This window comes from Prionailurus viverrinus, chromosome B2 (assembly GCF_022837055.1).
Source record: "Prionailurus viverrinus isolate Anna chromosome B2, UM_Priviv_1.0, whole genome shotgun sequence".
Lineage (NCBI taxonomy): Eukaryota > Metazoa > Chordata > Mammalia > Carnivora > Felidae > Prionailurus > Prionailurus viverrinus.
The window spans coordinates 44,728,457-44,756,296 of NC_062565.1; the positions used below are offsets into that span (position 1 = coordinate 44,728,457).

A 27,840-nucleotide genomic window follows, 5' to 3' on the forward strand; every position below is an offset into this window, starting at 1 on the left:
GTGAACATTCTTCATTGTTAAAATTGGCATCCAACTTTTTGAAACACTGTGCGTACCTCCTTAGGGCTGCCGTGGAGCCCAACTCCAGGCGGAGCCATTTACACAGCAGCGTGCAACTCTGTGCCCGTGGCTGGCTGGACAACTTTTCTTGAATAAAGGCATCATGCATGACATTCTTTCACTTTTGTATTTTGGAACTCCCTAGTCTGTGGACTTATCCCTTATCTGTTTGCAAAACCCCTGCAGGCACAGAATAAACACACGTCTTGGGCTCATTTTCCATTTAAGCAGGTGTATCTGTGAGGAGCGAGTTATTGCCTCCCTCTTTGCATTGTCTCCACCTCTACCAAACTGCTCTAGATGATGCCCCTATAACGGGTTGTTTCTTCTTCACTAACGTAGTGGTCTCTGCCGTTGGGCAGGAATGACCCGATTACAGCTTCTTACCTGAACCCTGTCACAGTCACCAATTTGAAGCCTGGTAAAATACTGTAACCTTTCCAGAACTGGAAAACAAAGAAAGACAAGTGTCATGTATCAAGGTCCAGTGAGAGATAAGTCAAAAGGTTGAAAGCAGAGTAAAAGGCACATATTTTTTCTTATCATCCCAGGTAAAACTTTCTCCTGTATATTTTGTTAAGGCTAACGCCGACAGAACTTTGAAGAAGTAATTCCTCTTGACCTATGTCAGCCTGGGTCTCCAAGAAGCAAACAAACACCAGATTTAATGTGCCAAAAATTTCGCTCAGGGAAATGCCTGGCAGAGAAAATGGGGAGGTTTCTCTGAACACCCATCCCAGGGAATTCATTTTGATTCAAGTCACATTTACGAGTAGATGCAACATGCAAAGCACTGTGGGTGCAGAGCACCGTGCCAGGAAGCTGGGTTGGTAGGATCCAAAGATGAATATGCAACTCTCTCTTCCCTCAAAAGCATATAATTGAGGGAGCAGCGTGTGTGGAAGGTTCTCACGCTGTGTAGCGCTATCACATGCCAGATATGCACATAGGATGTTCAAGAGCCCTTCGGCGCTTCAGCATGGCACCCACAGAAAACGAAACCTCATTCATGTGGTTTCCAAGGGTAAGCTGAGGCTGCTCCTGGCCTGAGGCAGGGGCTTGGCTGCCCAGAGAGTTAAGGGAAGTCATTATCTCAGCCCCCCTGTAATAATTTGTACCACACCAACTGGGACGCTCTATCGCAAATGAGTTCACTCAAGCAAAGCCTTTAGGTTCAGATGAATTAATCCAGTGTAAATCACTTAGAGTAATGTCTGGCACTCAGTTAATACCCCGGGAATATTCTCTATTTTTATATGAGTAAATCGAAATCTGTCTTAAGTGAGAATGCCTCATGACCTTTAATGCGGAATGATTTGAAACCACGGTGCCAGCCTTGGGCTGATCTGCCCAAAAGACGTTAGGGCTTCATCCGTGAAGTGTGGGAAGACAAATAGAAATGCGCCACCAGGTGCTTCTAGACCTGAATTGGATTCAGTGGGCTGATGACACCAAGTCTTCTCTGAATCAATTCTACCCTGGGAGGAAGTTCCACCTATAGGTCGAGATGACGTAAAATCATCCCCTGCGCACTGTTGGATTTGAACACTCCGTAATTCATCATCCCACATATCTAGGAATATTTTTGATGCCCATATTCATAAACTCTGACAGAATTTATCCTTGGTGAATGCAACAGATTCAGTCCAGCCCAAAGAACTTGTTGGCTAAGACGTTCTTGGGGTCAAAACCTACCGCTGTTTCCAAGTCAGTCTTGTAGGACCTATAGAGAGCAGAGGAAGAGTTCTTGAGGTCTTGTTGAAAGCCCACATTGAGTCGGACTGACATTCTTAGGGTAACATCTGCTGAAAGAATCACAGGGCAGTATTTCAAAATCTCATGTTAGCGTTTGAATACACACAGGGCCGAGAAACATTTGCCTGAGTTGATATCGGTCAGTCAACAAACAAACAAACAAACAAACACTTAATCAACAGTTACTTACCTCCCTGGAGCTGGCAAAAAGGTCCCTTGGGAGGTAGTCCTTTAAGGCAACTGCAACGATGCCCTGCAGGGAAGCCATCATGCTCTTGACAAGTGATATTGTGGAGACACCTTTCTTGAGGCCACCTATAGCCTGTCTCACACGAGCACCAGATTTCATTTCCGGTAGGTCTGCAGACTATCAACAACCAGAACAGTGAGGAGAGAGAAGGTGCTCGCCCCCTTTACATGCATAGACTGTAAGTATTTATACTCTGTAGAAAATTCTAACTTGACCCCACATCGCCCTTTGGGAAGTTCAACAGTACTACGTGAGATTCCTGTGATTTCCGTACACATCACCATGCTATTAGGTATGGCCGTCTGAAGGATGACTGCTCTGACTGTTACAGCGGATGCCTACAATAATAAGGTGATAGACAGATTTCTGGGCACAAAGTGTATGGTAGCCAGCTTCCAAGGCAGCCCCTGACCACCCCTGTTTCTGACTATTAACACCGTTTTGTCACTCACTCTCATGTTGCCCTAGACTTAGTCTGTGTGACCAACAGAATATGGCAGAAGTGATGATATATCACTCGTGAGATTAGGATATAAGACGCTGTGGCTTCCTTCGGTGATGTCTGTCTCTCACCACTTGCTCCAGGGGGGAAGCCAGCTGCCATTGCATGAGGACATGTCATGGAGAGGCCAACATGGTGAGAAGCAAGTCTCCAGTCAACAGCTAGTGAGGAGCTGAGTCCTGCCAACAACCATGTGAGTGGGCTTCAGAGAGGATTTTCTAGCTGCAGTGGAGCCTTCGGAGAACTGCTACTCTGCCCGAAGCTTGACTGCACCCTCATAAGAGACCCTGAGCCAGAGTCACCCAGCTAAGCTCCTTCTGAATTCTTAGTCCTCAGAAGCTCTATGGTACGATAAATGTTTGTTGTTTTAGGATGCTAAGTTTTGGTGTAATTTGTTAAACAGCAAATACAGAGTATAAATAAAATTGTGCCTGTTACATTTCTAGTCACACATAAACAAACCAAATACTTTCTAATCCCCCTGGGGACATTGGAAAATGCTCTGAAAACAGTGGGCTTTGAATTTATTTCTAAAACTCGATCGAAGTCATGTCATGGGGAGCTGTCTATTCTAAGAGTGACTACCCAAAGGAAAGTCATCAGATCACTGCTCCTGAAATAGGAGAGGCACCCAAGCTCTAGTGAATCTGTGGACACTGATGCAGTCCTTTACTACAGCATAGGTGGGAAGGCATCCAGAGGGATCTAGGAAGCAGCCATTTCGGGTTCAGCTAGCATATATTAAGAATAAAAAATTGGATTGGGGTGTTTGGTGGCTCAGTTGGTGACCTGGGTGGCTCCACCGAGTGTGGAGCCTGCTTAAGACTCTCTCTCTCTCCCTCTCTGCCTCTCTCTCCCATTCACATTCTCTCTCTCTCTCTCTCAAAATCAAAGGAATAAACATTGGAATGCATAGACTAATGCTGATGAACTAGTTGAAATATAATTCAAAAAATTCTTGAAAGACAAGAATTTTATTCTTGCCTCCATTTTAGAATCATGAAACCCCAAATCTGTTAGTGTTTGCAAGGCAATACCTTTGTTTGGGACAAGGGGGACTCCCATATCATAGCTTCCCAGGTGATGGTGCCTGAGAAATAGGACAGCTCGCATAACCTCAAAAGGGAGGCAGCGACCAGAAAATCCCGTTGCACGGCCTTAGAGTTTCTGTATTATGTCTTGCTTCCAAATCCAGGTGTGTACCTGGTTCCCATTTCCTGACCTATGCTGCCAAAATGAAGGGAACTTGCTCCTTATTAATACCTGAACCAGTCCTTGCCGGACCCACTGACTACCCAGATGGATGGGACCAAGCAGCCTGTTGTGAAGGACCTGGAAGTATCTTGGGACCATTTTGTGACAACCAATACACAAACTACCAAGCAAACATTTGGCTCCCATTTGAGATAAGGCACTGGCTATGGAGTCTGCCAAGAGGGGCTGCATTCTGGAAGGCCATGAAGTCATAAAATCACACATCAGGCCTTTTTGAGTCACGTCACTTGCCTACGAATTGCAATTTGCTGTGACAGTAAGGAGCTCGGACAGCTTCTCTCCTGATATTCCCAACCCTCCATTCTATAGCCACGGGCCTTTGACTCACCTGTGGTCACCTCAATGCTTAAAATGGTGGTGGTGGCTTGGTCAGTGCTGTTCCCTTGAATTGGGAAACTGAGGCTGTTCAAGTAAGTTTTGATAGGCTCCAGGAAGGAGGCGTTTTCAAAACTGATCTCAACATCAACAGTGTACTCTTCAGCCGCAACTCTGCTTGAGGCAACTGAAAGGAAAGCATAGGAACCTGTGACAATTCACCACGGCGAGGGGGGGGGGGGGGGGGTTGGCGGGCAGAGAGGGAGCATGGCGGACAGTTCCACATTTAAAGGCAATAACAGGACTATGTGGATGCTGGCACATCAGCCTTGCCCCCTTCATGGTGCTCCCTGTCTATGACTTTACCATTTAAAGAAGGAAGGCAACTGATCTTTCTGGTCTAAGTGTAGTGGCCTCTGGCCATTTGAGAGATTCACAGGCTAAGCTCAGGACCTGTCTAGAACAGAAGCAGGGAGATCTAGCAGGGGGCCTTGGCAACATCCAGACAATAAAGCCACGGTCCTGACTCAGAGAAATGAGTCAGGGTGTTTCCAACACCATTCAACCGACATGTGTATATTTTGAGATCTGAACTACGCATGGCTTGAAGGCCTCCAGGAAGAGTCATCCTGTTAATTCCCTTTGCCCTTAGCCTACGCACATAGCATGGGCTCTTAGTTCTCGCTGTGTACCTCTGGTGTCCTGAACATGATGGGTACTCAACAAAAGTAAAATTTGCCCAGGAGAACATAAAATCAGAGATATCTCCAGCTCTTCATCGCCCTTCCAAATGGCCTCCAGGCTGTTTCTGTGTCTGGCATCCTAGATACATTTGGTCCAACACATACCCACCCACCAGCAAGCCAGACAATATATAAACTGGAATGTCCTTTCATAATTTCCTGTATTACAGCATGTTTGGTTCACTAGTTGTAAGCTTCTCAAGGGCAGGAACTATTTCTTTCACTTCGCATGGCTTGACTCCATCTGGCACGGAGCTCACCCCATAATAAACATGTGCCCAATTAGCTCTTATTAAAATTGTGACCCTCTAAGAGAGCCACACATTCACCTCCCCATCACTGCCCGAATCTTTGGCTCATTCTTGGCTGAAATACATAAGAGGAGCAGAAGCCAAGGGCGAGTTTCATAGCTAATGATGAACCTTCAAAGATTAGGAGAAATTTTTACACAGATGCGTTGAGAAGACAAATTGTGGCTTATTTGATCTTGTCAGTCAAAGAAGGAAAAGGTTAGAGAATACTTGCAAAAGTATTACTTGAAAATTTAAGTCAAATCTGATGTATATTTTGCATGATGTATATTTTGCCAAAAAAATCAATTCTATGTTTTCTAAAAGGGCAAAAATTTTTCCCATAATATTGCCAGATTTGTTTAAAACTTTCCAAGGAATATTGATGTGAAGGACTAAAAATGAGTTAAGTTCATTGTGGGAAACTCCAGTAAATACGTTTTTATTACAGAAAGCTGTAATATTTGTAAACTGATAGTTATAAACTATGCCTTGGAAGGTTGATTTTAGAATCACTCACTAAATTCTACTCCTAAAACCAATGCTACACTACATGTAACTAATTTGAATTTACACAAAATCTTGGAAGAAAATAGGCAAACAAACAAACAAACAAATAAGAAGAAGTTGGGTTTTACTCATCAGCCTTGTTGAGAAGTATTTCATTTTGGCATCCGTCCTGCAACTTGCTGTAATTAACTCAAACTGTGAAAAAAGTCTTTGTCTATCTCTCAAAATTAAGACTGCATCTTAAGGTATATTTCCTCCTTATAAAAATGTATTTACAAGCAGAGCAAAAAGGCTTTAAAAACCCGACGCAGAGTCACAGGCTGTCATGATACCACAGCGATGCCTAAAATTTCCTGTTTTCTTTCTGATTCTCTGATGGTCCTGTGATGAAAACAGGCTTCCCGGAAGAATTGCTAACCTTAATCTGTGTGAGCCTAACTCTAGACACGGTGGGTTGCCCACAGGGAACATTTGAGAGGAGGGCGGCTGCATAATATTTATAAAGTCTGCCTTGGAGCATATTCTTTTTCCTGAAAAGTAATGCAATGTTTATACCCTCCAGCGCATTCCTAGCTCCAGGATTCTCTTTGTCCGTAGGCAGTCTATCTCCTCCCTTGAATGTAAACAGGATATCCTAGACGGTAGGGTTTTTTAGCAGAGTGAAGTCAATAACAATCCCACATCCCCCACTTCCTCATCTGCGTCGTTGCACACCAGGGTCTGACCCCCACCAGAGCTTCAATGCCTGCCGGCTCACCATTCCTCCCGCTCATCCCTGAGCCCACCTCTCTGTGCCCTTTCCAGACACAGTTGCGGAACAAGCGAATGCCTGGAAAGCACATGGTGATTCATCAATGGCATCATTCCCCACTGAAACCAAGGTGGTCCTTCCAGTGAGATCTTGCAGGGAACTGAGCCACAAGCTTAAAATACGAAGAGGAAAGTTCCTATGGTTTTAGCAAATTCTCTTCCATGGGATTCGTGCAACTGTAATTAAAGCACTAGCCTCTAAGTTCCTCTCCGCTCATCTGCTTTTTATGTTCTTCAACAACTTCTAAAGGAGTTTCAGAACTCCTGAGTGCCACTTCTCCCTAGAGGCTGATAAAGATGGGGACCTCTACTAGAGAAGGAAATGCCGTCAGCATGGAAATAGTTCTTTAAAACAAGCTCAACAACCCAATAGTAACTCAAAAAGCTAGGGGCTTGCCCTTGGAAGTCGTCTATTCCAGTGGTCTGCACTTGACTGATGATTATGTACATCTAGGGAATTCAACACACATGAATACTTTGGAGTCTCAACCCAGGTGAGTCAAAGTAAAATCTTCATGGATTAGGTCCAGAAATGTGTGTGTGTGTGTGTGTGTGTGTGTGTGTGTGTGTGTGTGTTTCAATTCCCACTGGTGATTCTGGATCAGGCAGGTTTAGGATTTAATGTTCTAATCCAAGTGAGGAAACCAAGAAGGTAATCCTGGAGAGCCAATATTAGCGCCTAAACTTGTTTTTTTTTACGTGTGTGTGTTTTGTTGTTTGTTTGTCTTTGTTTTGTTTTTGCTTTTGCTTTGTTTGTTGTTGTTGTTGCTGTTTTCAGACACCCCCTGCTTCTGGTCCTATGGAGACAGTCAGGTGGCCTCCAAGTGCATTTATGCACGTCTTTCTTCAGTCATACCAGATGGATCAAAAGTGATCATAACAAAAGTAACAATAATAATAGCAGCTGCCATTTATTCATTGGCCAGCAGGGTCTGAGGTCATGAGGAAAGTATGCATATACCCATTTTGCAGATGATAAAACTGAGGCTTGATGGGTTAAAGCCACATAAATAGCAAATGTTAAAGCTGGGGTTTGACACCATATTTTCTTAACTCCAAAGTTCATTTTATTTTTTTTCCCTTAAATGCTTTATTTAATTTTGAGAGAGAGAGAGAGAGAGAGAGAGAGCGCGCGAACATGAGTGGGGGAGGGGCAGGGAGAGAGAGAGACAGAGGATCTGAAGCGGGCCAAGCACTGACAGCAGAGAGCCTGTTGTGGGGCTGAAACTCACAAACTGTGAGATCATGACCTGAGCTGAAGTCAGACGCTCAACCCACTGAGTCATCCAGGCGCCCCAAAGTCTATTTTTTCTTTTTAAAAATTTTTTTTATGTTTATTTATTTTTGAGAGGGAGAGAGACAGAGTGCAAGGAGGGGAGGGTCAGAGACAGAGGGAGACACAGAATCTGCAGCAGGCTCCAGTCTCCAAGCTGTCAGCACAGAGCCCGATGCACGGTTGAACTCATGGACCACGAGCTGAAGTCCGATAGTTAACTGACTGAGCCACCCAGGCACCCCAAGTCCATTTTCTTTTAACCACTCCTTGTCACAACTCTAATGGAAGAAGATAATGAAAGTGACCACTTTGTAAACCCTAATGTACTCTAAAAGACAAAGCAGGCATTATTATGAAATGTGTCTTTAGAACTAGTGTGCAATTCTCAAAGTCAATTTCAAAATAAAAAGCATATCCAAGAGCAAGATTATTAATAATAAATGGAAGAATTATCTAAAACATTGTTCTATTTGTTTCAGCATCATAAATGTCTTAGAAATCCACACTGAGGAAAAACACACTGTGACCCCTCATTGACACTCATGGATTTTGATCTTAAGTCTAGCTAGGTTTATTCATTTGTGCCCTAGTTTCTTGACTTATCGATTCATAAGTAACTTTACTGTTGGCTGAGTGCCTACTTCCCAGGCACGACGCTAGGTGCTGGGGACCTGGCGTAAATAAGAGAGGCAGAGCTCTACCTACTTCCATGGATCTCCTGCACCCGTGCGGGAGGTAAAAGTAGGCTGAAACTTCAGTGTCAGGCAGTTCTGGAGGGCATGGAGATACTAAAGCAGGGTCAAAAAACAGCGGCAGGCAGAGTGAGGGCAGAGTGAGGGCAGAGTGGCATTTTAACCATCTAGAATGGTTAGAAAAGACCTTTCTAAAGCCATAAACGTTGAGCAAAGATGCAAATGAGAGGAGGAGATTGCCATGTGCATATTCGGGGCCTCTTACTCCAGGAAGAGAAAATCAGGACCAAAGCCCTGAGAGTGATTTCCATGGCCTGCCTGAGGAACAGAAGATACCCTCGGGATCTGGGTCATTCCTGTCCCTGTATGGCCCTGGGGGAGTGTCTGATTTGATGTGCAGGTGTCATTGTGACCCACAGGTGGGTGGGACCAGAGGCACACTGTACTCACAGCCCTCAGGCAGACCCACAGTTTGGGATGGAAATGCCAACTCCTGCTTGCCTCGCCTCTCCCAAATCTGAGGACTTTGGAGCTGGGGAGAGTGATGTTCCTTGATCTGCCCCAGGCTACAAGGGGGCTCAGGAGGAACAGGGGATGGTTTTCCCACCTCTGTGTCATTGTGTGTCCTTTTAGAGCCCCTTAAGTTCTTCTCTGCTGCCTCTGGACCATCTGATTCCAGAGTTTAATGTGTTTGCTTTTTCTTGGGCTCCTGTGGCCTCCTGCCTTTTGCCTGAACTTTTCTGACTCAACCGATGCCCCAAGTGGAAGGTAGCACATTCCAGGTGTCATCAGTGTCACAGATGGAGGTCTATCGACCCCACCAGGATTTCCCTTCTCCTTTCTCATAAATCGCTGCCCAACACGCAGCACTTATCTTAAAGAGACATTTCTGGAAAGTTGGCCACAAAGTGCGACAAGTAGTTCTGGGTCTTAATCTCAGCTGTTTAAGCAAACAATATTATTTTTGCCCGGCAACTCTAATGGGAATTGTGGCTTCTCAGAAGGTGGAGACTGAGTATGCCTAAATCAATCTCCCAAGAGAAAGGAGGTTGGTGTAATCTTTCTCTTGACCAAAAAGGGACGATGCTTCGTGATCACTGAAGGCTTGGCTCCCTTGTTTCTCACCCTGGAGCAGGTAAATATTAACAGCTGCCTGCCTTTCTGCTTGTTTCTTGCTATGTTCTAGTAGGTAGCAGTTTGGCTACACATCTGTCTCTGATTGCACCATTGTCAACAGATAGACCAAGGATCCTGTTCTCCATTTGGATTTTAGAAAGGTTTGTTCACGCAGGGGAAAACCACCAGAGCCCCAGGCTATGGCTCACCGGCAGGTGTGGATGGGAGAGAGGGTGAGCATCACGGCATATCATAGAACGCTGGGCTGTAAAGTCTGGAGAAATGAATCGTTTCTACTAGTTTGTCACATACCCAGGTCAGACCCGTAGAAAGCTCTTTTCCCGCTAAGTTGAAGACGGTGCTCTGTACTCCTTACCCTGTGAAGCTGCTCTAATAACCGTGGAATGGAATCTAATGGGCAGGAGCCAGAAACACATGTTGAAAATTATTAACTCTGCACTATGAGCATGGACTGTGGAGCCAGTGAGAGGGGCAGCGGAATACCTTCCAAAAAAATTTTTTTTAATGTTTTATTTATTTCTGAGACAGAGAGAGACAGAGCGTGAGCAGGGGAGGGGCAGAGAGAGAGGGAGACACAGAATCCAAAGCAGGCTCCGGGCTCCGAGCTGTCAGCACAGAGCCCGACGTGGGGCTCGAACTCACGAACCGCGAGATCGTGACCTGAGCCAAAGTCGGACACTTAACCGACTGACCCACTCAGGCGCCCCCGGAATACCTTCTTACCTGGACAGGCCATTTAGCCTCTGTGAGCCACACTTTGCCATGTGTGAAAAAAGGAGTGATATCTTCTCTGCAGAATTGCTGCTAAGGAGTTGGTATGAAGGTCCCTAGCAAATTGTCTGGCCTATAGTAGCCCTTTTGAAACAGCAGGTAGAAAGAATAATATTAATGATAGTAAGTCTGATGATGATATTACAGGCAGATGCCCCCTGGTAGGTCAAGAAAAGCTAATGCTACTCCAATGGTCTCACCTTTGTCGTTACACAAACAAACGACACTAATCAGAAATTAAAAGGGGGGTGCCTGGGTGGCTCAGTCAGTTAAGCGTCTGACTCTTGATTTTGGTTCAGGTTATGAGGAGATCGAGCCGTGCATCGGGCTCCATGCTGAGTGTAGTGTGGAGCCTGTTCAAGATTCTCTCTCCCTCTCTCTTTGCTCTTCTCCCCCGCTCATGCTCTTTCTCTCTCTCTCTCTCAAAAAAATTGTTTTAATTAAAAGAAAAAAAAGAAATTGGGGCACCTGGATGGCTCAGTCGGTTGAGCGTCCGACTTCGGGTCAGGTCATGATCTCGCGGTTCGTGGGTTCGAGCCCCGTGTCGGGCTCTGTGCTGACAGCTCGGAGCCTAGAGCCTGCTTCAGATTCTGTGTCTCCTTCTCTCTGCCCCCACTCCCCCTGCTCACGCTTTGTCTCACTCCGTTTCTCAAAAATAAATAAATGTAAAATAAAAAGAAAAGAAATTAAAAGGAAAAAGCATTCCCAACACATGGAACAATCAACCCTAAAACCGACCCCAGACCTTGGGCCGAGAGCGCCTCATTCTTGCCATCTCACTCTGCCACCACCTCCACTTGCTCAGGGCACTAAATGCCGTGTGTTATCCTAAGAAAGACAAAAACATAACCCCCGCTCCCCGAAATACGTTCCTCAACCTAGACAATGCACAGCATTTCCTGGACCCAGATGAAGGGCGAGCACACACTGGGGCCGCCAGGTCTGCAGAAAGATTGAGATTCCCACACCAGCAGCCAACAGCCCAATTTCCTCACTAGGTAGGTACGTACACGTGAGCCCTTCCTGCACGGGGCTAGGACACCCTGGGTCTCCCTTTCTCGAAAAGGTGTCCATTCTCAGTCATTCCTTCCGAAACCAAAGAAGAACCCACGAGGACTTTGCAGCCCAGGACCCAAGAATATTCCCCAATCGGGCTCAGAAACCTGGCAGAGAGCACTTCCACACTGACACGGAGAACACATGCGTGTTACTTCTAACCAATAAAGACACGTCCACTCGCACTCTCCTGAGAAGACTGCCCTTAAGAGTAACTTTGGAGCTTCCTGGCAAACCTCCGAGACAAGATTCCCATTCCAGCTGTGGTTCTCCCTGTGGCCTCCACATCCCTCAGACACCCAGGTCTGTGTGCTCCTACCGTATCATGTGGATCACCGCTACCCTTCACCCTATGTCAAGTCTGTCTCCACGTCTTCTTGACCCGCTCCTTGTAAGGTCTTTCACAAATGTTCCCCTTTCTCCTTCCCTGTTTCACTCGAGGAACCAGGACCAGTGATGATCCATGCTGCTGAGCCTCCTCGCTGGTCTCCCGAGCACTGACTTCTTCCTCTAATTCGTTCAGCCATAACCATCTGGCTAATTTTCACTTCAGGTGGCTTCCATAGGTCCCTTCTGTGTGCCAGCCTCTCAGCCGATCTAGAATCCACTTCCTGGTTTCATCGGGACATAACTCTGGATGCTCTGTCCTATTCTGATTTTCCCCCTGCCCCCCAGTAGCCTCTCTGCTCTAACTGGCAGATCCACCCTTCTTCTGATCCTCTGGCCTCTAAGTGTTTGTGCAGACTCCTCTTCCCCAACAGGGCTCTGAATTCGTCTTCCTAAAACACTACTGGTATGCCATGGCTTCCCTTCTCCTGCCTTCAGTGGCTATACGGGAACTTCTTTGCACCAGGGATTTCAGGCTCTTTCAAATGCAATATTATTTCTATAAATAAATCTTTGTTTTTAATGAAAAAAACACACAAATAAATCCCTAGATAACCCTAGTAACATTTAAATAAAATGTACATAATATTATTTAATCGTCTCAACAACTCTGAAATGTAATAACTCATATAGATACTTGCATGCAATTATATGTCTGTGTTTGTATGATGTATGTAATATACATACACATACACATATATGTACATGTGTGTGCATATCAGGGCCCAGTGAAGATACATAACTGACCAGAGTAACTTAGGAAGAAGCCCAGAGTGCTCTGAGCATAAAAGTGAGTGCTGGTCCTACTTTTAAAGATGATTCTATCTATCCCAAACCCTAAAGCTTTGATCCAGTGCCTCAAAAGGAAATGCCTGTCGACAATTCTCTTTTCTCGGAAACTTTGTTTGCCTCCTGTTGGTTTCTTCCATTGTTTTCCTCGAGAATGGTGCTCTCCATCGCAATTTATATTTCAGCTCTCTGAGGTCTAGCCCCTGAGTCTTTCCATAGCCACTCCTTACTTTGGTGATTTTGTAGAAGCCCCAAGGTCAAACCGTCTTCTGCAGATGATGGGTTGAGTCCTTATCACCTTCCAAAACGACTCTAAAAGCCTAAGCGCACAGAGGATCATGTATAATAAACGGAAAATATATTTTTATGGTAATTTATTATCATCATGACTGTTTTCAATGAAAGCACATCTGGAAAATTTTGGAATGTCAAATCCTTAGACGCAGACGTGGCTTCCTTCCAAAAGGCTAACCTCTCACGATGTCACCACGGGTCACAGACAGCCAGGCCCGGAAGCGCAGGAAGACGCTACTTTTACAGCTGTATGGTCACCAACTGTCCCCGAGGAGGCTGGCAGCCTGGGCCTTACAGGAGCCTGGGAGAAACCTGGAGCTGGAACTCACCTGCAAGTACTTTGGTTCTTAAAAAGAAAATCGTTCAAAGTACCGAATGGGGACATCTCCAGCTCCGCTCCTGTCACAGGGCGCCAGGGGGCTCAGGGGATGGGAGTGCCTGCACTGATGCTTTGTTTAAACGCACAGGGGCGCCTGGGTGGCGCAGTCGGTTAAGCGTCCGACTTCAGCCAGGTCACGATCTCGCGGTCCGTGAGTTCGAGCCCCGCGTCGGGCTCCGGGCTGATGGCTCGGAGCCTGGAGCCTGTTTCCGATTCTGTGTCTCCCTCTCTCTCTGCCCCTCCCCCGTTCATGCTCTGTCTCTCTCTGTCCCAAAAATAAATAAAAAACGTTGAAAAAAAAATTAAAAAAAAAAATAAAATAAACGCACAGAAAGTGCCACCTGTGTGCTTCGGACCGCTTCAGGGAAGGAGGGGAGTGGGAGAGTGAGGGTCTATAAGGATATAAAACAAAGCCGAAACAGAAAAGGAAGGAAAGAAAGGCAAAGGAAGAAAAAATGAAGGTATGACCTTCCAGCGAACATTTTGAGTCCTTAATAAAATATGATCGAATTGTCATTTCAAGCACTGGGCAGAGGTCGATCTGGTTGGTGCTCTGAGAAGCTCCAACAGACACCTTTATCCTGGCCCCCGGGAAAGCCCACCCTCTTTGGCGGCTTTATGACTCCTGCAGATGACAAGGCCAAACAGACCAAACCACGGCATGTCTGGGCGTGATTCAGTCATAATCCTGAAGGTTAAGAAGTTCTACCTTCTCCAAAATTGGTACAGACACTGGGCCAGCAGCTTTGGCGGTAGGAACCCACCCTCGACTCACAAAGGGGCAGCTGCGACAGGGACATACGCTCTCTATTTGTTCACTCATTTACTGAGAAACTGGGCTCAGTGCCAGGCTACACAGATGAGGAGGGTTCAAGGGAACTCATGTCTACTGGGGATGACAAACGGGAAGTAAAATTATTACAAAGCATTGGGACGCGTCTTGTGCTATGGGAATGTGACAAGAGCAGTGGGAACCCAGGAAAACGGCCCCTCCCTGTCTGGGGAATCAATGGAAAGCCTTACGTGGCAGGAGCCCATGTGAATGGAGTCTCTCCGACAAACAAAGGAGGGTGGTGGGTGGGCAGCGACCATGTGAAAGGAAACAGAAGGAGAATGAGTGGGAAAATCACGTGGGGTCTGCTAAGAATCCAGCAGGTGATTGGATTTGAGAAAATCCTTGGAGAGATCCAAGGCATTTGGGAGCCCATGAAAGATTTTATATGGGGAATCAGATTGGTGTTTTTGAAAGGCTAGGAAGTGGGAGTTGAGGAGAGAGCCACTGGGGACAGACTCTTCAGGATCTCGGGAGCAGAGAGGGGGGAGGTGAGGGGCTTGTAACGTGCTGCTAAAATCCATTTAATATCATTAGGTAGAGGAGGGAATGGAGTTCCCTTGTAATTGCTTCTAGAAATTGAACCCTGATACACTCGGAGACTGCATTATAGGGATCACAGGGTTTGAAAAGTTACAGCAAATGTCATTTGATCGGGCTTACTAGAAGAGGCTGCCAAGCAAAGGCCTTACGTACCTGCTCGTTTTTGCCTTAGTGGCTCCTTCCCCGCTAGTTCATGTTCACGGAGAATCTGAAAGAACATTTTAGGAGACTGTCAGTGAGGGTTAGAGATGTCTTATCTCCTTGGCTTCCTGCTCATGTGCTCTGAAACGTAGGAGCTGAGCGTAGGGCTGCGGATTCCGGGTGAGCATCTTGTACCCCGAGGATGGTGGGAACTCTATGAATGTGAGCTGGCGTTCACTTTTCATAGATCAGTCTCTAGGCCCAGGAACGGAACCAATCACCACATCTGAGTTTCTCCGAGTCCCCGTAGTTTGAGTCGGGTCAAGAAATACAAATTATGGTGTTTTTAACTTGTGCTCTCTGCCTAAGACTTGAACCCTGAGTCATTCCGGTGACGAGTCTTAGACAAGTCTGAGACATGACCTCTCCTCAGCACTCAGCCTGTCCCCACCCCAATCTTTCTGCTGCGTTAGGGCTGTTTACGTTATGCATGCTTAGAAATCATCTTCTCCTCCTTTGTTCCTTTTTCTCCTGGATGGTTCTATTGTTGCTTTCTGTGGCAGGGGCTGTGAGAGCTAGCTCTGGAGTCAGACTGCCCGGGCACAAGGTTGTGCTGCTTACTAGTTATGTGACCTGGGGGAACTTACTTACCCTCTCTGAGCCTCAGTCTTCTTTTCTGTAAAATGGAATAATAATATTTCCGACCTCATAGAACTGTTATAAGAATTACATCAACTGCATGTGACACATAGTAAGCCCTTAATAAAGTTGAATTATACCATAGACTATAATAGTTAAGAGCAAAGACCCTACGGACATTGAGTTCAAATCCTAGCTCTGCTGTTAAGTGGCTGCGTGAACTTGGGCAAGTTATTTAACCTCTCTGTGCCTCCGTACTCATCTATAATATAGGAATAAAAATAGTCTGCCTCGGGAGGTTGTCATTAGGATCAAATGATTAACAAATGTAAGGCACCGAGAATAGTTTGGTGACGTTGTAAGAGCTATTCTGGGACAAAGCGTCACGCTCTTCTAGAAGCACCATTGCCATGGACCCTTTCATCCACACATTGACACTCACTTCGTCTCTATAAAGCTCTTCTCCTGTCATCACGCAGCTTTCTTTAAGAGTTGACTTTGATTGGCTTTGTTGGGATCACTGCCAATTCTGCGGCTGGTAACCACACCTTGACCTGACCTGGGTTTCCTAGTTCATCCCTGCTAGGCTGTGCGTCCCAATCCAGACTCCCTTCAAGGCTCAACAGGAGAGCCATATGGCCCCTACCCTCTGTGGTGTGTCCTTTCCCATGAGCTCAACACATCCATGAACGCCACCCCAGGCAAAGCTCATTCTACCATCTGTGGTATCTCTCATTATTTTCTAGTTATCTCCCGTCATAACAATTATAAAAATATGAATGCCTAAGATATATCCAACACTCCTGTGTCGGGCACTGTTGAGTACTTGATGTGCGCTTAGGTATTTAATCCCCACGACAATCTAAAGCATAGGTACTATGATTATTCACATTTCCCTGATGAGAAAGCACAGGTGCAGAGAGGTCAAATGACTTGCCTAAGGTCACACAGCCTTTAAAGGGCAGAACCAGGACTCCAACCGGGCTAGCCTGGCTCCAGAGTCTGCACGTGTCCGCACGGGCATTGAATGATTTTATCAGGAGATACCCCGGGAAACTGTGGGTCTGTCTCCGTGACCTCAGCTCTCTTACCTAGCACCCTTTCTTTCTCTGTCACCTCCTCCTATCCCCTCCTTCTTTTCGATGACAGTGTTAAGAGCCATGAGGATCTGTACAGGAGTGGTGTGCCTGACAGTTCATAAATGTTCTTGAAGAAACACGTAGAGGAACGATGCATGACGATTGGAATGTCAGAAGCCCAAATGCTCTTTTGTTTGCAGTGGGCTTATCTTAGCTGTACCTAAATGCGCAGCAACCAAGAGGGAGCAAAGTCAGTGCATAGGGCTGGTTCCTGTCCAGCTTCTCCCGGAGACTGCTTTGGCTCTGTGCCCAGGCAGAAGGGAAGGGGCTTCTGCTGTATTCCTGCCTGCATCCTCTCTGGGGGGCTAGGGGTAGGGAGTGGGGAGCCACCAGGAAGGCTTCTCCGTCCACTCTTCATGGGCTGTGGTTGGGGGACTCGGCCCAGGAGAAGGTGATCCCTGGCAATCACCTTCGGGAAGCTCTCCAAGGTCTCGATTTCATTTGCTCCATTTTCTGGAGGGGCTAAAGGCTTGAGGTTAAAACAATTCAGGTGCAGTCAATTCCCTCGTAGATAGCATTTCAATCTGTGACCGTAAGGATCACTTCCCTTGGCTCCCCCCCAGTCCAGGTTAGCAGGTCTGGGATGCGGTGACAAAAACTGTCTTTTTAATGGGCACATCTCTGGACATGAGGCCATCTTTTGAGAAACACTACTTTTGAACTATTTCCTGCATTCTTATGGTGAGCATCGGGAACTGTCAGGGGACATCTCTGCAAAGCACCGCCTCTGTAGCTCTGTCACCTACTGCCTCTGTCGTCCTTCCAGCGAGGATGCACAGCCTCTTGTGAGAATAACCCATTTTTTGTTTTAAGTCCTGCAATCGTTGGGGCAAATGCGGCAAAAATACTGAAAGCAATAAAGTCTTTGAGGAGTCCCCTGCGGGGGTGGTGGTGAATACCCTTGGCTCTCCCAGATTTGAGAAGGTACAAAGAGATGGGTTGCAAGGTCAGGAAAGGGTTGCAAGAGATGGGTTGCAAGGTCAGGGGGGCCTGGATTTCAACAAGGCAAACGTTAGAATCGCACCAAGCACCGAATCCCACCACCTCCCCCTCTTCCTGGTTGGAAAAGTCACTCGCTCATTCTGAGGCTCAGTTTCTCACGTCGTGGAAAGCAATGTTCTCAGGCACACCAGCTGCTCGTACGGTTTCTGGCAGTGGAATGTGTCTGTGCATCAGGCTGGCTTGGGACTCACCAGAGGCCATCCTTGCCCTCCTGAGTCCTCGTGTCACCCCCATTCAGTCACTCCGGCACTTGCCTTTTCTCTTAAACATTGGGTACTGAGGAGAACTCTTAGGGGAGCATAGATCTTCTCAGATGAGTCTTTACTTCGCAGAAGAAAACAGAACCTCCAGGGAACTTCCTCCTGCTTGTCCATGTAGAGGTACCCAGATGAGTCTCTGAGGACAATGGCCATCCCCATCCAAAGGGGATTTCCTGATGGCCAAGTCTCAGCCAGAAGACACAAGGTCACCAAATCCAGGAAATGCCCCACCTCTTGGACATGATGACTTTAAAATAATTGTGTATGGGTTTGGGTGGGGGAAGGGATGGCCTGGAGTGATCATGGGCGATCAGTCAGGAATGAGAGGTGGCATTTTATGTGGAAAAAAAAAAAAAAATCCCAGGGAACAGGATGACAAATAAGGTGGTGACTAAAGGCTCCAGGGTCGTCAGATCTCTCTCCTCCTCGCCAAGGCCCTGTCCCTCACTCCTCTTTTTCTTGAGCTGGACTCCCCAGCTTGACATCTTTGCCTCCAGTTAGATAATTATCACCTCGCAAAGGCATCCTAGCACGGGTTTACGTGTGCTAGCAAAGTAAAAGTAAACAACTCTGTACCAAATCTTAAGTGTTGGCCCTGTGCTGGTATGAGAGCGTCTGACCCTCACAACAAAGCAATGGAGGAGATGCTGTTTATTCTCATGCTATGTAGAGGAAACAGGTTCAGGGAGACGGAGAAAAGACGAAATTTCCCAGGCTGACCAGAGCTGGGTTTCACACTCAGCGACGATGCGGGGGCTGTGTGTCTACAGTCTTGCGGCTCAAAGCACAGCCACCGGAGCAGGCACGACGTCAACTTGTCAGAAATGCAACATCCGGGCCCCACCCCAGACTTCCTGAGTTGAGATCTGCACTTTGATCAGGTGCGCCGGTGGGTTCATACGCACGTTGAAGTTTGAGGGGCTCCGTTGCCACACTTTGAGAGCCCACCACCCCACCTTTGCACACGCAGGCTCGCTGCGGCATTACTCAGAATAGCCTAGACATCAAAGCAGCCCAAGTGTCCATGAATGGGTAGACGGATAAACAAAATGTGGGATATACGTCCAACGGATCATTATTCAGACTTAAGCAAGGAAGGAAATTCTGACGCATGTCACAACGTAGGTAAATTTTGAGAACATTATGCTAAGTGAAATAAGTCACGAAAAGGCAAATACTGGATGACTCCACTTACGTGAGGTACCTAAAGTAGCGGAAATCATAAAAAGAGAGTAATAATAGTGATTGCCAGGAGCTGGACGAAAGGGGGGAATGGGAAGTTCTTGTTTAACGGGGTTAGGTCTTCAGTTTTGCAAGGTGAAAAAGTTCTGCACACTTATTGCATGGCAATGTGGATCTATTTAACGCCACTGAGCTTAAAAATGGTTAAGGTAGGGCGCCTGGGTGGCTCAGTTGGTTGGGCGTCCGACTTCGGCTCAGGTCATGATCTCACGGTCCGTGGGTTCAAGCCCCGTGTGGGGCTCTGTGCTGACAGCTCAGAGCCTGGAGCCTGCTTCGGATTCTGTGTCTCCCTCTCTCTGCCCCTCCCCCGCTCAAGCTCTGTCTCTGTCTCTCTCAAAAATACATAAACATTAAAAAAAATTAAAAAAAATAAACATTAGATTTTTTTAAATGGTTAAGATGGTAAATGGTATGTATGTTACCACAATATTTTTTTAAAACCCATCAGCACAGGGCTGCATTTGAAATGGTAGAAGGTCAGCCTTGGGAACGGATGGGCATCTTAGGGCAGTACAGGCTGATGAGGCAGGTTCAGGTGTATCTCTCCAATGAAGATGGTCTTTGGCCTTTGGGTTGTATGAAGATATTATATCTCAAAGGCAGATCTAGAGAGGAAAAGTGGAGACCTCTGGGATAGAGGTGGGAGTTTCTAGAAAGATGGAATTTGAACACAACCAGAAGCCTTGGGAAGTCACTGGCTTATCCTCTGACCAGCCAATGCCCCCAGATGGATGGAGGGGCATTGTTGGGGCCACAGCAACGGGGGCCATCCTGGCCAAGGGCGGAGGGCATAGCTGAAGCCAGGAGGCCAGGAGTGGTAGGAAATTCTGGAATAAAGGTCAAGCTGACTGTATTGCTGAGATCACCTCAGCCTCGGGCTTTCTGCCCACATGTCTGAGTAACTAGAACTCCGCGCTGACCCCGTGAAGTCATAGGAGGTGTGAATGTTTCTCTCCCATTTACCTGGGCAAACTGCTGCCTATGATCACACAAGGGGAACCTCACACTGGAGTTTGGGAGAAGAGACACATAATGCACACCTCCCAAGTCATTAAAGAAATAATGAAAAAGACAAAGCAAACCTAGGCCAAATGAAAGACATAAAAACAGAAGAGGAATTAAGTGCATCAAGTTCTAAAACACAACCCTGAAAGTAAGATCAAGCATCTTCTATATGATATTAAATGTGAATAAACTATGCTCCCCCAAGCAAAGTCAGATTTACTCAGATTTTGTTGAAAAGAAAAAAACAAGACGAAACTTCAAACACATGTTGTTTATAAGAGGACTTCCAACACAAAGTGGTCCGTTAAAGGCTAAACAAAAAACAAAGAACAAAGATTGGGCAAACACGAATATAAAAACAAATTTGATAACGGAAACAGGGGACAAAGAATTAAAATTAAAAAGTACCCAGCAGAGGGGCGCCTGGGTGTCTCAACTGGTTGAGTGCCTGACTCTCAATCTCGGCTCAGGTCATGATCTCACGGTTCGTGGGGTCAAGCCCCGTGTCAGGCTTGTGCTGACAGCACGGAGCCTGCTTGGGACTCTTTCTCTCCCTCTCTCTCTGTCCCTTCCCTGCTTACGCTGTCTCTGTCTCTCTCAAAAATAAATACATAATTTTTTTTAAGTACTAAGAAGACCGAAAGAGACAGTCTATAATGCCACAAAGTACCAGTGAAACTCTAACAATAGTGACAGACTGAATACAACAGTGCTAAAATACCTTTTAAAAAATCAGCAGCAAAAAATGCCATTACAGTAGAGAAATAGCAGCAGAAACAACACCACAGCTTTTATTATGTGCCAGGCACTGTTCTAAGGCATCTCACACATATTAACTGACCTAATTCTCGTAGCAAGCAGGAAATTGGTACTACTCTCATTATGAGACAGGTGAAGAAATTGAACCACAGCGAGAATTACATCGGTTTCCCAAGATTTCAAAACCAGTAACATGCCCTGTCTCTGGTGCACGAAGTGGCTTAAGGAAGGAATAACTAATAATTTCCATAAGGAAGGAGGGAGTATTTATTATCCTCTGTCTTGTCTTCCCAAAGACAAGACAAAACCACCTGGATAATTTGTCAGCAAAGAGTTTAAATGACATCGACGGCCCCTTCAGCTATATCAATCTGTGATTCTCTCTCTCTCACACACACACACACACACACACACACACACACACATTTTGAAATATGTTCTAGTCTGATGCTCACGTTAAAATAAATGCTTTGAGAATGTGTCCTGCCCCCAGTCCTCAAAATCTGCCTTCTGGTCATTGTTGTCAGTTTCAGAGTAGAGTTTCAGGCCTCAAAGTGGCCATTTACTTAAGGAGGGAAGCCTGAGGGATGTTCCCTTGACCACCACTAATGGCAGAGTATGGTAAGTTGTAGCCAGGTAGACAAACGAACATCCATGTATGTCTACCACCCCCTCCTCGCATTTGCAACATTTTCTCAAAGGCCTCAAGAAACGTTTTTTAAAGCAATTTCCATCTGCAACAGTCCCAGGAAGTCAGAAAAATTTGACAGGGAAAAATATAGCACACATGGATGTACTCACCAAGGGATGAACAATAGACTCTAAATTCAAGTTCGGTGTAGCTTGGGAAAAATAAATCACAATAATCATACAGCACAGCGTGGTTCTCTTTGGGGATTTCATTTCTTTACGTTTGAGGTGCTTTGCCTGAAATGTAAATATGATGGTTTAGAGATGGAAGAATTTGTTTATTACACATAGAAAGAAGTAGCAAACCCTGTTTCGAGCGTCACACTACCAAAGGACCTTTGCAAACAGAGGAGAACAGAAGGGGCATGAAAATATCAACTATAGAGGACAGTCCTTGCTTCAGACCCAGGGATGAGGATATGATCATGTCAGGATGGGTGAGGGTTGGGGCGGGTTGTGGAGGGACCTGTACATAGGACAGGTAGCGGATGTTTGGGTACCCGTCCTATATACACAGAGAAGGAGACAGAGAATGAAGGAGAAAGGAGAAAGGGGGGAGGGAGGGAACAAAGCAAGAAAAAAGGAAAGACTTCTCAGCAAGAAATACTTTAAACATCGTGATCCAGTATACCTAACATACGAACAAAAGGATTCAGAGAACATTACTTGCCTTTGCTACATACAACACACTGTGATATTTCCAATTGTATTCTATCCTACCTTACCCTATTTTTCCTTTTAATTCTGGTAGCAACCCATTAAACTGACTTCATGATGCATAATAATGGGCGAGGGACTCATTAGTATGAAAAATCTTGGATTTAGCCATAAAAATATAACCTGTAATTTATAGTCTTTTATGGTATTACAGTAAATAACACAGAATATTAATACAATATGTCCCATCTTATGCATTGATTTTTGATATCAACCTCTTTATAATACTGGTGATTAAGATGAAGTTTTTGTGACCAGATTAATCATCTATGCATTTAAAAGGTAGAATACACAGGGGCACCTGGGTGGCTCAGTCGGTTAAGCATCTGGCTTCAGCTTGGGTCACTATCTCGCAGTCTGTGAGTTCGAGCCCCCCGTCGGGCTCTGTGCCGACAGCTCAGAGCCTGGAACCTGCTTCAGATTCTGTGTCTCCCTCTCTCTCTGCCCCTCTCTCATTTGTGCGCTCTCTCTGTCTCTCAAAAATAAATAAACATTAAAAAATATTTTTTTAATTTTTTTTAACGTTTATTTATTTTTGAGACAGAGAGAGACAGAGCATGAACGGGGGAGGGGCAGAGAGAGAGGGAGACACAGAATCGGAAGCAGGCTCCAGGCTCTGAGCCATCAGCCCAGAGCCTGATGTGGGGCTCGAACTCACGGACCGTGAGATTGTGACCTGAGCTGAAGTCGGACGCTTAACCGACTGAGCCACCCAGGCCCCCCTAAAAAAATTTTTTTAAAGAAGAATATCGCATTGCATAATCCCAATCCAATGAAGTGGACCCAGACAAACCACTTCGTACAGATTCCTTTCCTTACCAACTTTTTTACAGCCATGTATTTTCATGAAAAGAACACTAGACCAAGAGACAGAAGATATGGGTTAAGATGCAGAATCACCATAAACTGTATCCTTGAGTAAAGTCACTCACTTTCACTGAGCCCAATATTCCCCATCTATGAAATGGGGATAATTATACCTCCTCTAATTTTCTCACAGACTTTCCTGAGGTTCAGATGATTAAAAACCATGGGGGGTCTCGGTGGCTCAGTCAGTTAAGCATCTGATTCTTGGTTTCAGTTCAGGTCATGAACTCACGGTTCATAGGAGCGAGCCTCGAGCCAGGCTAGGTGTTAGTGCCCAGCCTGCTTGGGATTCTCTCCCTCCCTCTCTCTGCCCCTCTCCCATTCTCCCTCCCTCTAAAAATAAATAAGCTAAATAAAAGTTTTGGGGCGCCTGGGTGGCTCTGTCAGTTAAGCATCTGACTTTGGCTCAGGTCACAGTCTCATGGTTGAGCCCCATGTCGGGCTCTGTGCTGAACCTGTCTGGGATTTTCTCTTTCCCTCTGCTTCTCTGCTTCTCTGTCTCTTCTGTCTCTCAAAAACAAATAAACTTTTTTTTTTTAAGTTAATCTGTTAAAAGCCATGAAGACCAGCAGGGGTGCAGGCTGCTGTGGTTTCACCCTGATTGTTAGTGGAATCCAGAGGGCAGTCATCAGGAAGGGCAGGCCTTGGCCCAGGCATTCGAGGGAGTGCCAGGGGATCGTGGCCAGGATAACACACAGACGGTAGCCAAGACCTACGTGCCAGGGAGAATTGTGTTTCAATCACCAGCTGCTGACTGCCTCCTTTTCCTTTTCCCCCGTGGAAAAGGGGGAAGCAGAAGGCCCTGGAAAAGTGACCCAATTTGCAGATCTGGCAATCAAATACGTTTCTAAAATTCTGCAACTCAATGGCTTTTGGAAAATGCTTTGCAATTTAGGTTGCGAGAATAGATATCTAAACCAGATGCATCTGCTGTAGGGCAATTGTAGCAACTGATTCTTTGTTCAAAGGGAACAGGCTTTTGTGGGTATTGAGCAGACTGAGCGGGGTGATAACAACCGCTCCCGGGATGAATTGGGTATTCAGGAGGTGAGGTAACCTTTTCGTGCCTCACCTTCGTGCACTATGCTAGCTGGTTCTGGATTGAGACACTTAATCAAAAGGATGAGATTTAGTCACTGAATGGTTAATGAGCCTCCCTTGACTCATGACGGCCAGGGAGGGACCCAGGTGTTAGAGGGACTGGAGCTGACTCTATATCCTTTTTACCATTCCCCAGAGGTGGCTTTTCTGTCAGAATTAGCAAGAATTATAATGTCTCCAAGTGGTCATATGTGGTCCTTTTGTATAAGCCATTGGCCAATACTGTCCATTGTCCCCATCTTCTCCCAGCTCCCTAGAGACAGGTATTGATTAAATTAACACTCTCTATTGACCTAGTTGGTGACAACAAAATCACAAGTCAATAGAGATGTCGAAAGGACCCCACTGTGGGGAAGGGAATGTTCCCTGGATTCAGGGGCATGAGAACAGGTACATAGCCATTGCTTACCCAGTAAGGGTGAGAGGTGGGTTCTCCACTTGAGAGAAGAATGCCACCACTTTGAAGGAGAGGTAACGTTAAAAGTATTTGACAACCAGTTGTGTATGGGCCTGGCCAATCAGAACAGTGATACCAGCTGAAGATCAGTTCAGCTTTTGGGGTTCCTACATTTTGGGAGATATCTGAAGACAAACTTCCTTTACCTATATCAATAATTTTTCAGTAACTCTCCAGCTCACAGCTGGTTTTCATCTGTGAGGAGGCCAGTGGAGACTGTGGGGGCTACTTAGCATGGCTAATGGGCAGAAAAATCCAAATTCACCCAATCAAAAACATGAAGTAGAACCCCAGATTCAAGGCAATATATCTTCACCAGAATCTCTTTAATTGTAAATCCCCTAGAGGTTCTTATGCATTCTATATTCCTGGATTAAATGGCGGACAACAACCAAGAAACACAGACAAACGGAGGCAGAGAAGAAAGAAAATTATCTGATGTTCTCAATTTCATTCTCTTTTTAAATTATAAATCTGGGATACTGTCTACTAAAACTCACCAACCTGAATGAGCTGGCTGTGTCTCAGAACCAACTGGGAACTATGATCTCATACTCAGTACAAACCCTGGGGTGATGAGCAACTTCCAGATCTTCTCTGGCCCTATTTTCCTGTCTGTGAAGTTAAGGAACAGGGAGAGGGAAATCAAGCACCCTGACATCATTTGCCAGGAATAGGTCCTCAGGATTCCCAGAAGCCCTGCACTTGCAGGATGAGGGTCTGGCTTCCTTGAAGCAGTCTATAATGACATTCTCTTGCAGAGTGATTATGCATCAGGAACTGCCACTGTGAGACTGGCCTGAAACACATTAGGGAATTATTCTCCCAAATCTTAAAATCACCCACTTTCCTGGAAACCCTTCATCAGCCCTGACTGGCCCATACTTTATCGGAGGAGTGGGAGGAGAAGAAAATGGCCTTGCATGCCTTTGCAAGGTTAGAAGCATGTTCACGAAATGGCCACATCTGTGAGGCTCGATGCCCCAATGTCACCAAGTTGTGTTTCCACACTCCGTCTAAGTAGGGCAAGAGTGAGATTCATTCTGGAAATGATTTATTTCCTAAGCCCTACACAGCTCTGCCTTTTCAGGCTCTCTGGTATCCTCAACCCCTGTCCTCTGGGGACCCTAGCCCAGATACTCTCCTGGTTCCTTCTGGAGAGGAGGAAGGTAAGATGACAATGTGAGCCCACACTTGCTCAGCCTCTGTGACCAGGGCTCTGCTCCCCACTCTAGTCCCACACACATTGCCTCCCTTAGCATTGCCTAGGGGAAAAAGTTCCCTGGAGTATTTGTACATCATCTGCTTCAGTGGTTCTTTGCCCTGGCTGTGCATCGGAAGCATCACCTGGGGAGTTTCTTATTTTCCTTTTTCCATTTGTTTGTTTGTTATTTTAAAATCACCCTAGACCACTTGAGTTGGAATGTCTAAGGGGTGGAATCTGAAATTCTCCACCTACCAGAGCTGTTTCTGATGCAAGGGAGGTTTGAGGTCTACAGATCCATATTTTCGGCCACCTATTGTCCTTTCTACATTTCCTTGCACGTTGGTACCTTCTATCACCAGCCTATAGCGCTCTCTACTAAAGAACTTACATAGAAACAGAAGTTTGAGGGGATGCATTTAGGAAGCAGTCAATTATGAATGAATGAATGAATGAATGAATGAATGAAAGTGTGGGCTCCAACGTGATCTTCCCACCAGTTTTTGATACAATCCAATAGCCAAGGCCGTTAATTGAGATTGTGTTCAACGTCTCATACAATTATCAAATGTGTTGCACACTTGTGCACTGGCAAATTCAGAGTGTTTTCTGCAGTCCCCAAATTGTGCTCTGCCTGCATAAATTGAAGTGAGCCATGGTCCTTGCCTCCGGGAAGCTCCCAGTCTCATTGGGAAGGCACGCAACATAGACTGAAAAAATATCAATGTAAAAACCACTATGTACTGATGGTCTACTACGTTCCAGGCACTCTGCTAAGTGCAGTAAATAGGTTAGCGCACTTAGTTTCCCTGTCACGATGACCCTGTGAGGTAGGTACTTTTATCCTAATTCATAGATGAGAAAATGAAGGCCCAGAGAGGCTGCAGAATTCACCCAGGCCACCCAGCTAGTTGAGTAACAGAGCCAGATCCGCCCCCACGAGGGTCTATCTCCCAAGTGAGCTGCACTGTGCGAGTGTTAAGCATGCCTGGAACTGAAGATGGGGGAAAGCTGGGTGAGTTTGGGAGTGATTAGGGTCAGTGGCCAGACTTTGAAGGATGGGTGATGCTTTCATGTGTAACAAGGAAAGAAAAGAGAGTCTCAGGTGAAGGAGAACAGCATACGCAGGGGAACCAAGAGCCCAAAGGGGGAGATTTAGTAGTCCCTTGAGCCCCTCCTGGAGGTTCCCTTGAGCAGCTTGCCCGGCCGCTGTGCAGTAGGCTCAGCCACGGTCCTTAGGAGGGCTTTGTTCTCCTGAACAATTACTGGCACCAAAGAAGGCAGATCTATTTTTGCTCTGACTTGGAAGGAGAATTTGGTGGCATTACAGTTCAGGCGATTCCCTTTTTCCTGTAGTAGACTACAGTGGAAAGAGCACCAGTTTGGAAGCGAAACAGGGTTGTATTCTGACTCAAGCTCCGCCGCTCGGTAACCATGGTGAGACACTCACCCCCACCGAGCCTCAGTTTGCTGATATGAATGGCAAGGATCCCAGGGCTCGCCTTGCGGCACCGCTGTGGAGATTAGAGATCATGCCCACAAAGCACAAAAGGGCCTGGTCTTCGTTGCAACTTGTTCTGGGCTGCGTTGTATCCCTCCAAAATTAGTATGTTGAAGTCTAACCCCCAGTCCCTCGGAATGTGACCTTTAATTGAAGATAGGGTCTTTAAAAAGGTAACTTAGTTAAAACGAGGTCATTAGAGTGGGTCCTCATCCAGTACAGCCAGTGGCTTTATGAGAAGAGGAGATTAGGACACAAACAGACACAGAGGAAAGACCACGTGAAGACCCCGAAAGATGATGACCATCTACCAGCCCAGGAGAGAGGCCTCTGAAGAAATCAACCCTGCTGACATGTTGATCTCCAATTCTAAGCTCCAGAACTGTGAGAAAAGAGATTTCTGTTGTGTAAACCACCCCGTCTGTGGGACTTTGTTATGGCAGCCCTGGA

General features: G+C 46.1%; 1 protein-coding gene across 6 annotated transcripts in view; it reads right to left on the reverse strand.

The window, feature by feature from the left end:
* The window catches only part of ADGRF5 (adhesion G protein-coupled receptor F5), a 98,403-nt gene that overhangs the window by 30,994 nt on the left and 39,569 nt on the right, over window positions 1–27,840 (reverse strand). For 4 of the 6 annotated variants that reach the window (XM_047858929.1, XM_047858926.1, XM_047858930.1 and 1 more), the window contains exons 2-7: window positions 21,655–21,780; window positions 14,820–14,874; window positions 4,171–4,344; window positions 2,006–2,182; window positions 1,756–1,865; window positions 448–506 (exon numbers count right to left, since the gene is read on the reverse strand). In XM_047858929.1, coding sequence (XP_047714885.1) covers window positions 448–506; window positions 1,756–1,865; window positions 2,006–2,182; window positions 4,171–4,344; window positions 14,820–14,874; window positions 21,655–21,756 — 677 coding nt within the window. In that variant the 5' untranslated portion in view covers window positions 21,757–21,780. The remainder of the gene's footprint in view (window positions 1–447; window positions 507–1,755; window positions 1,866–2,005; window positions 2,183–4,170; window positions 4,345–14,819; window positions 14,875–21,654; window positions 21,781–27,840) is intronic. The other 2 variants (XM_047858928.1, XM_047858931.1) reach the window with 1 other exon arrangement.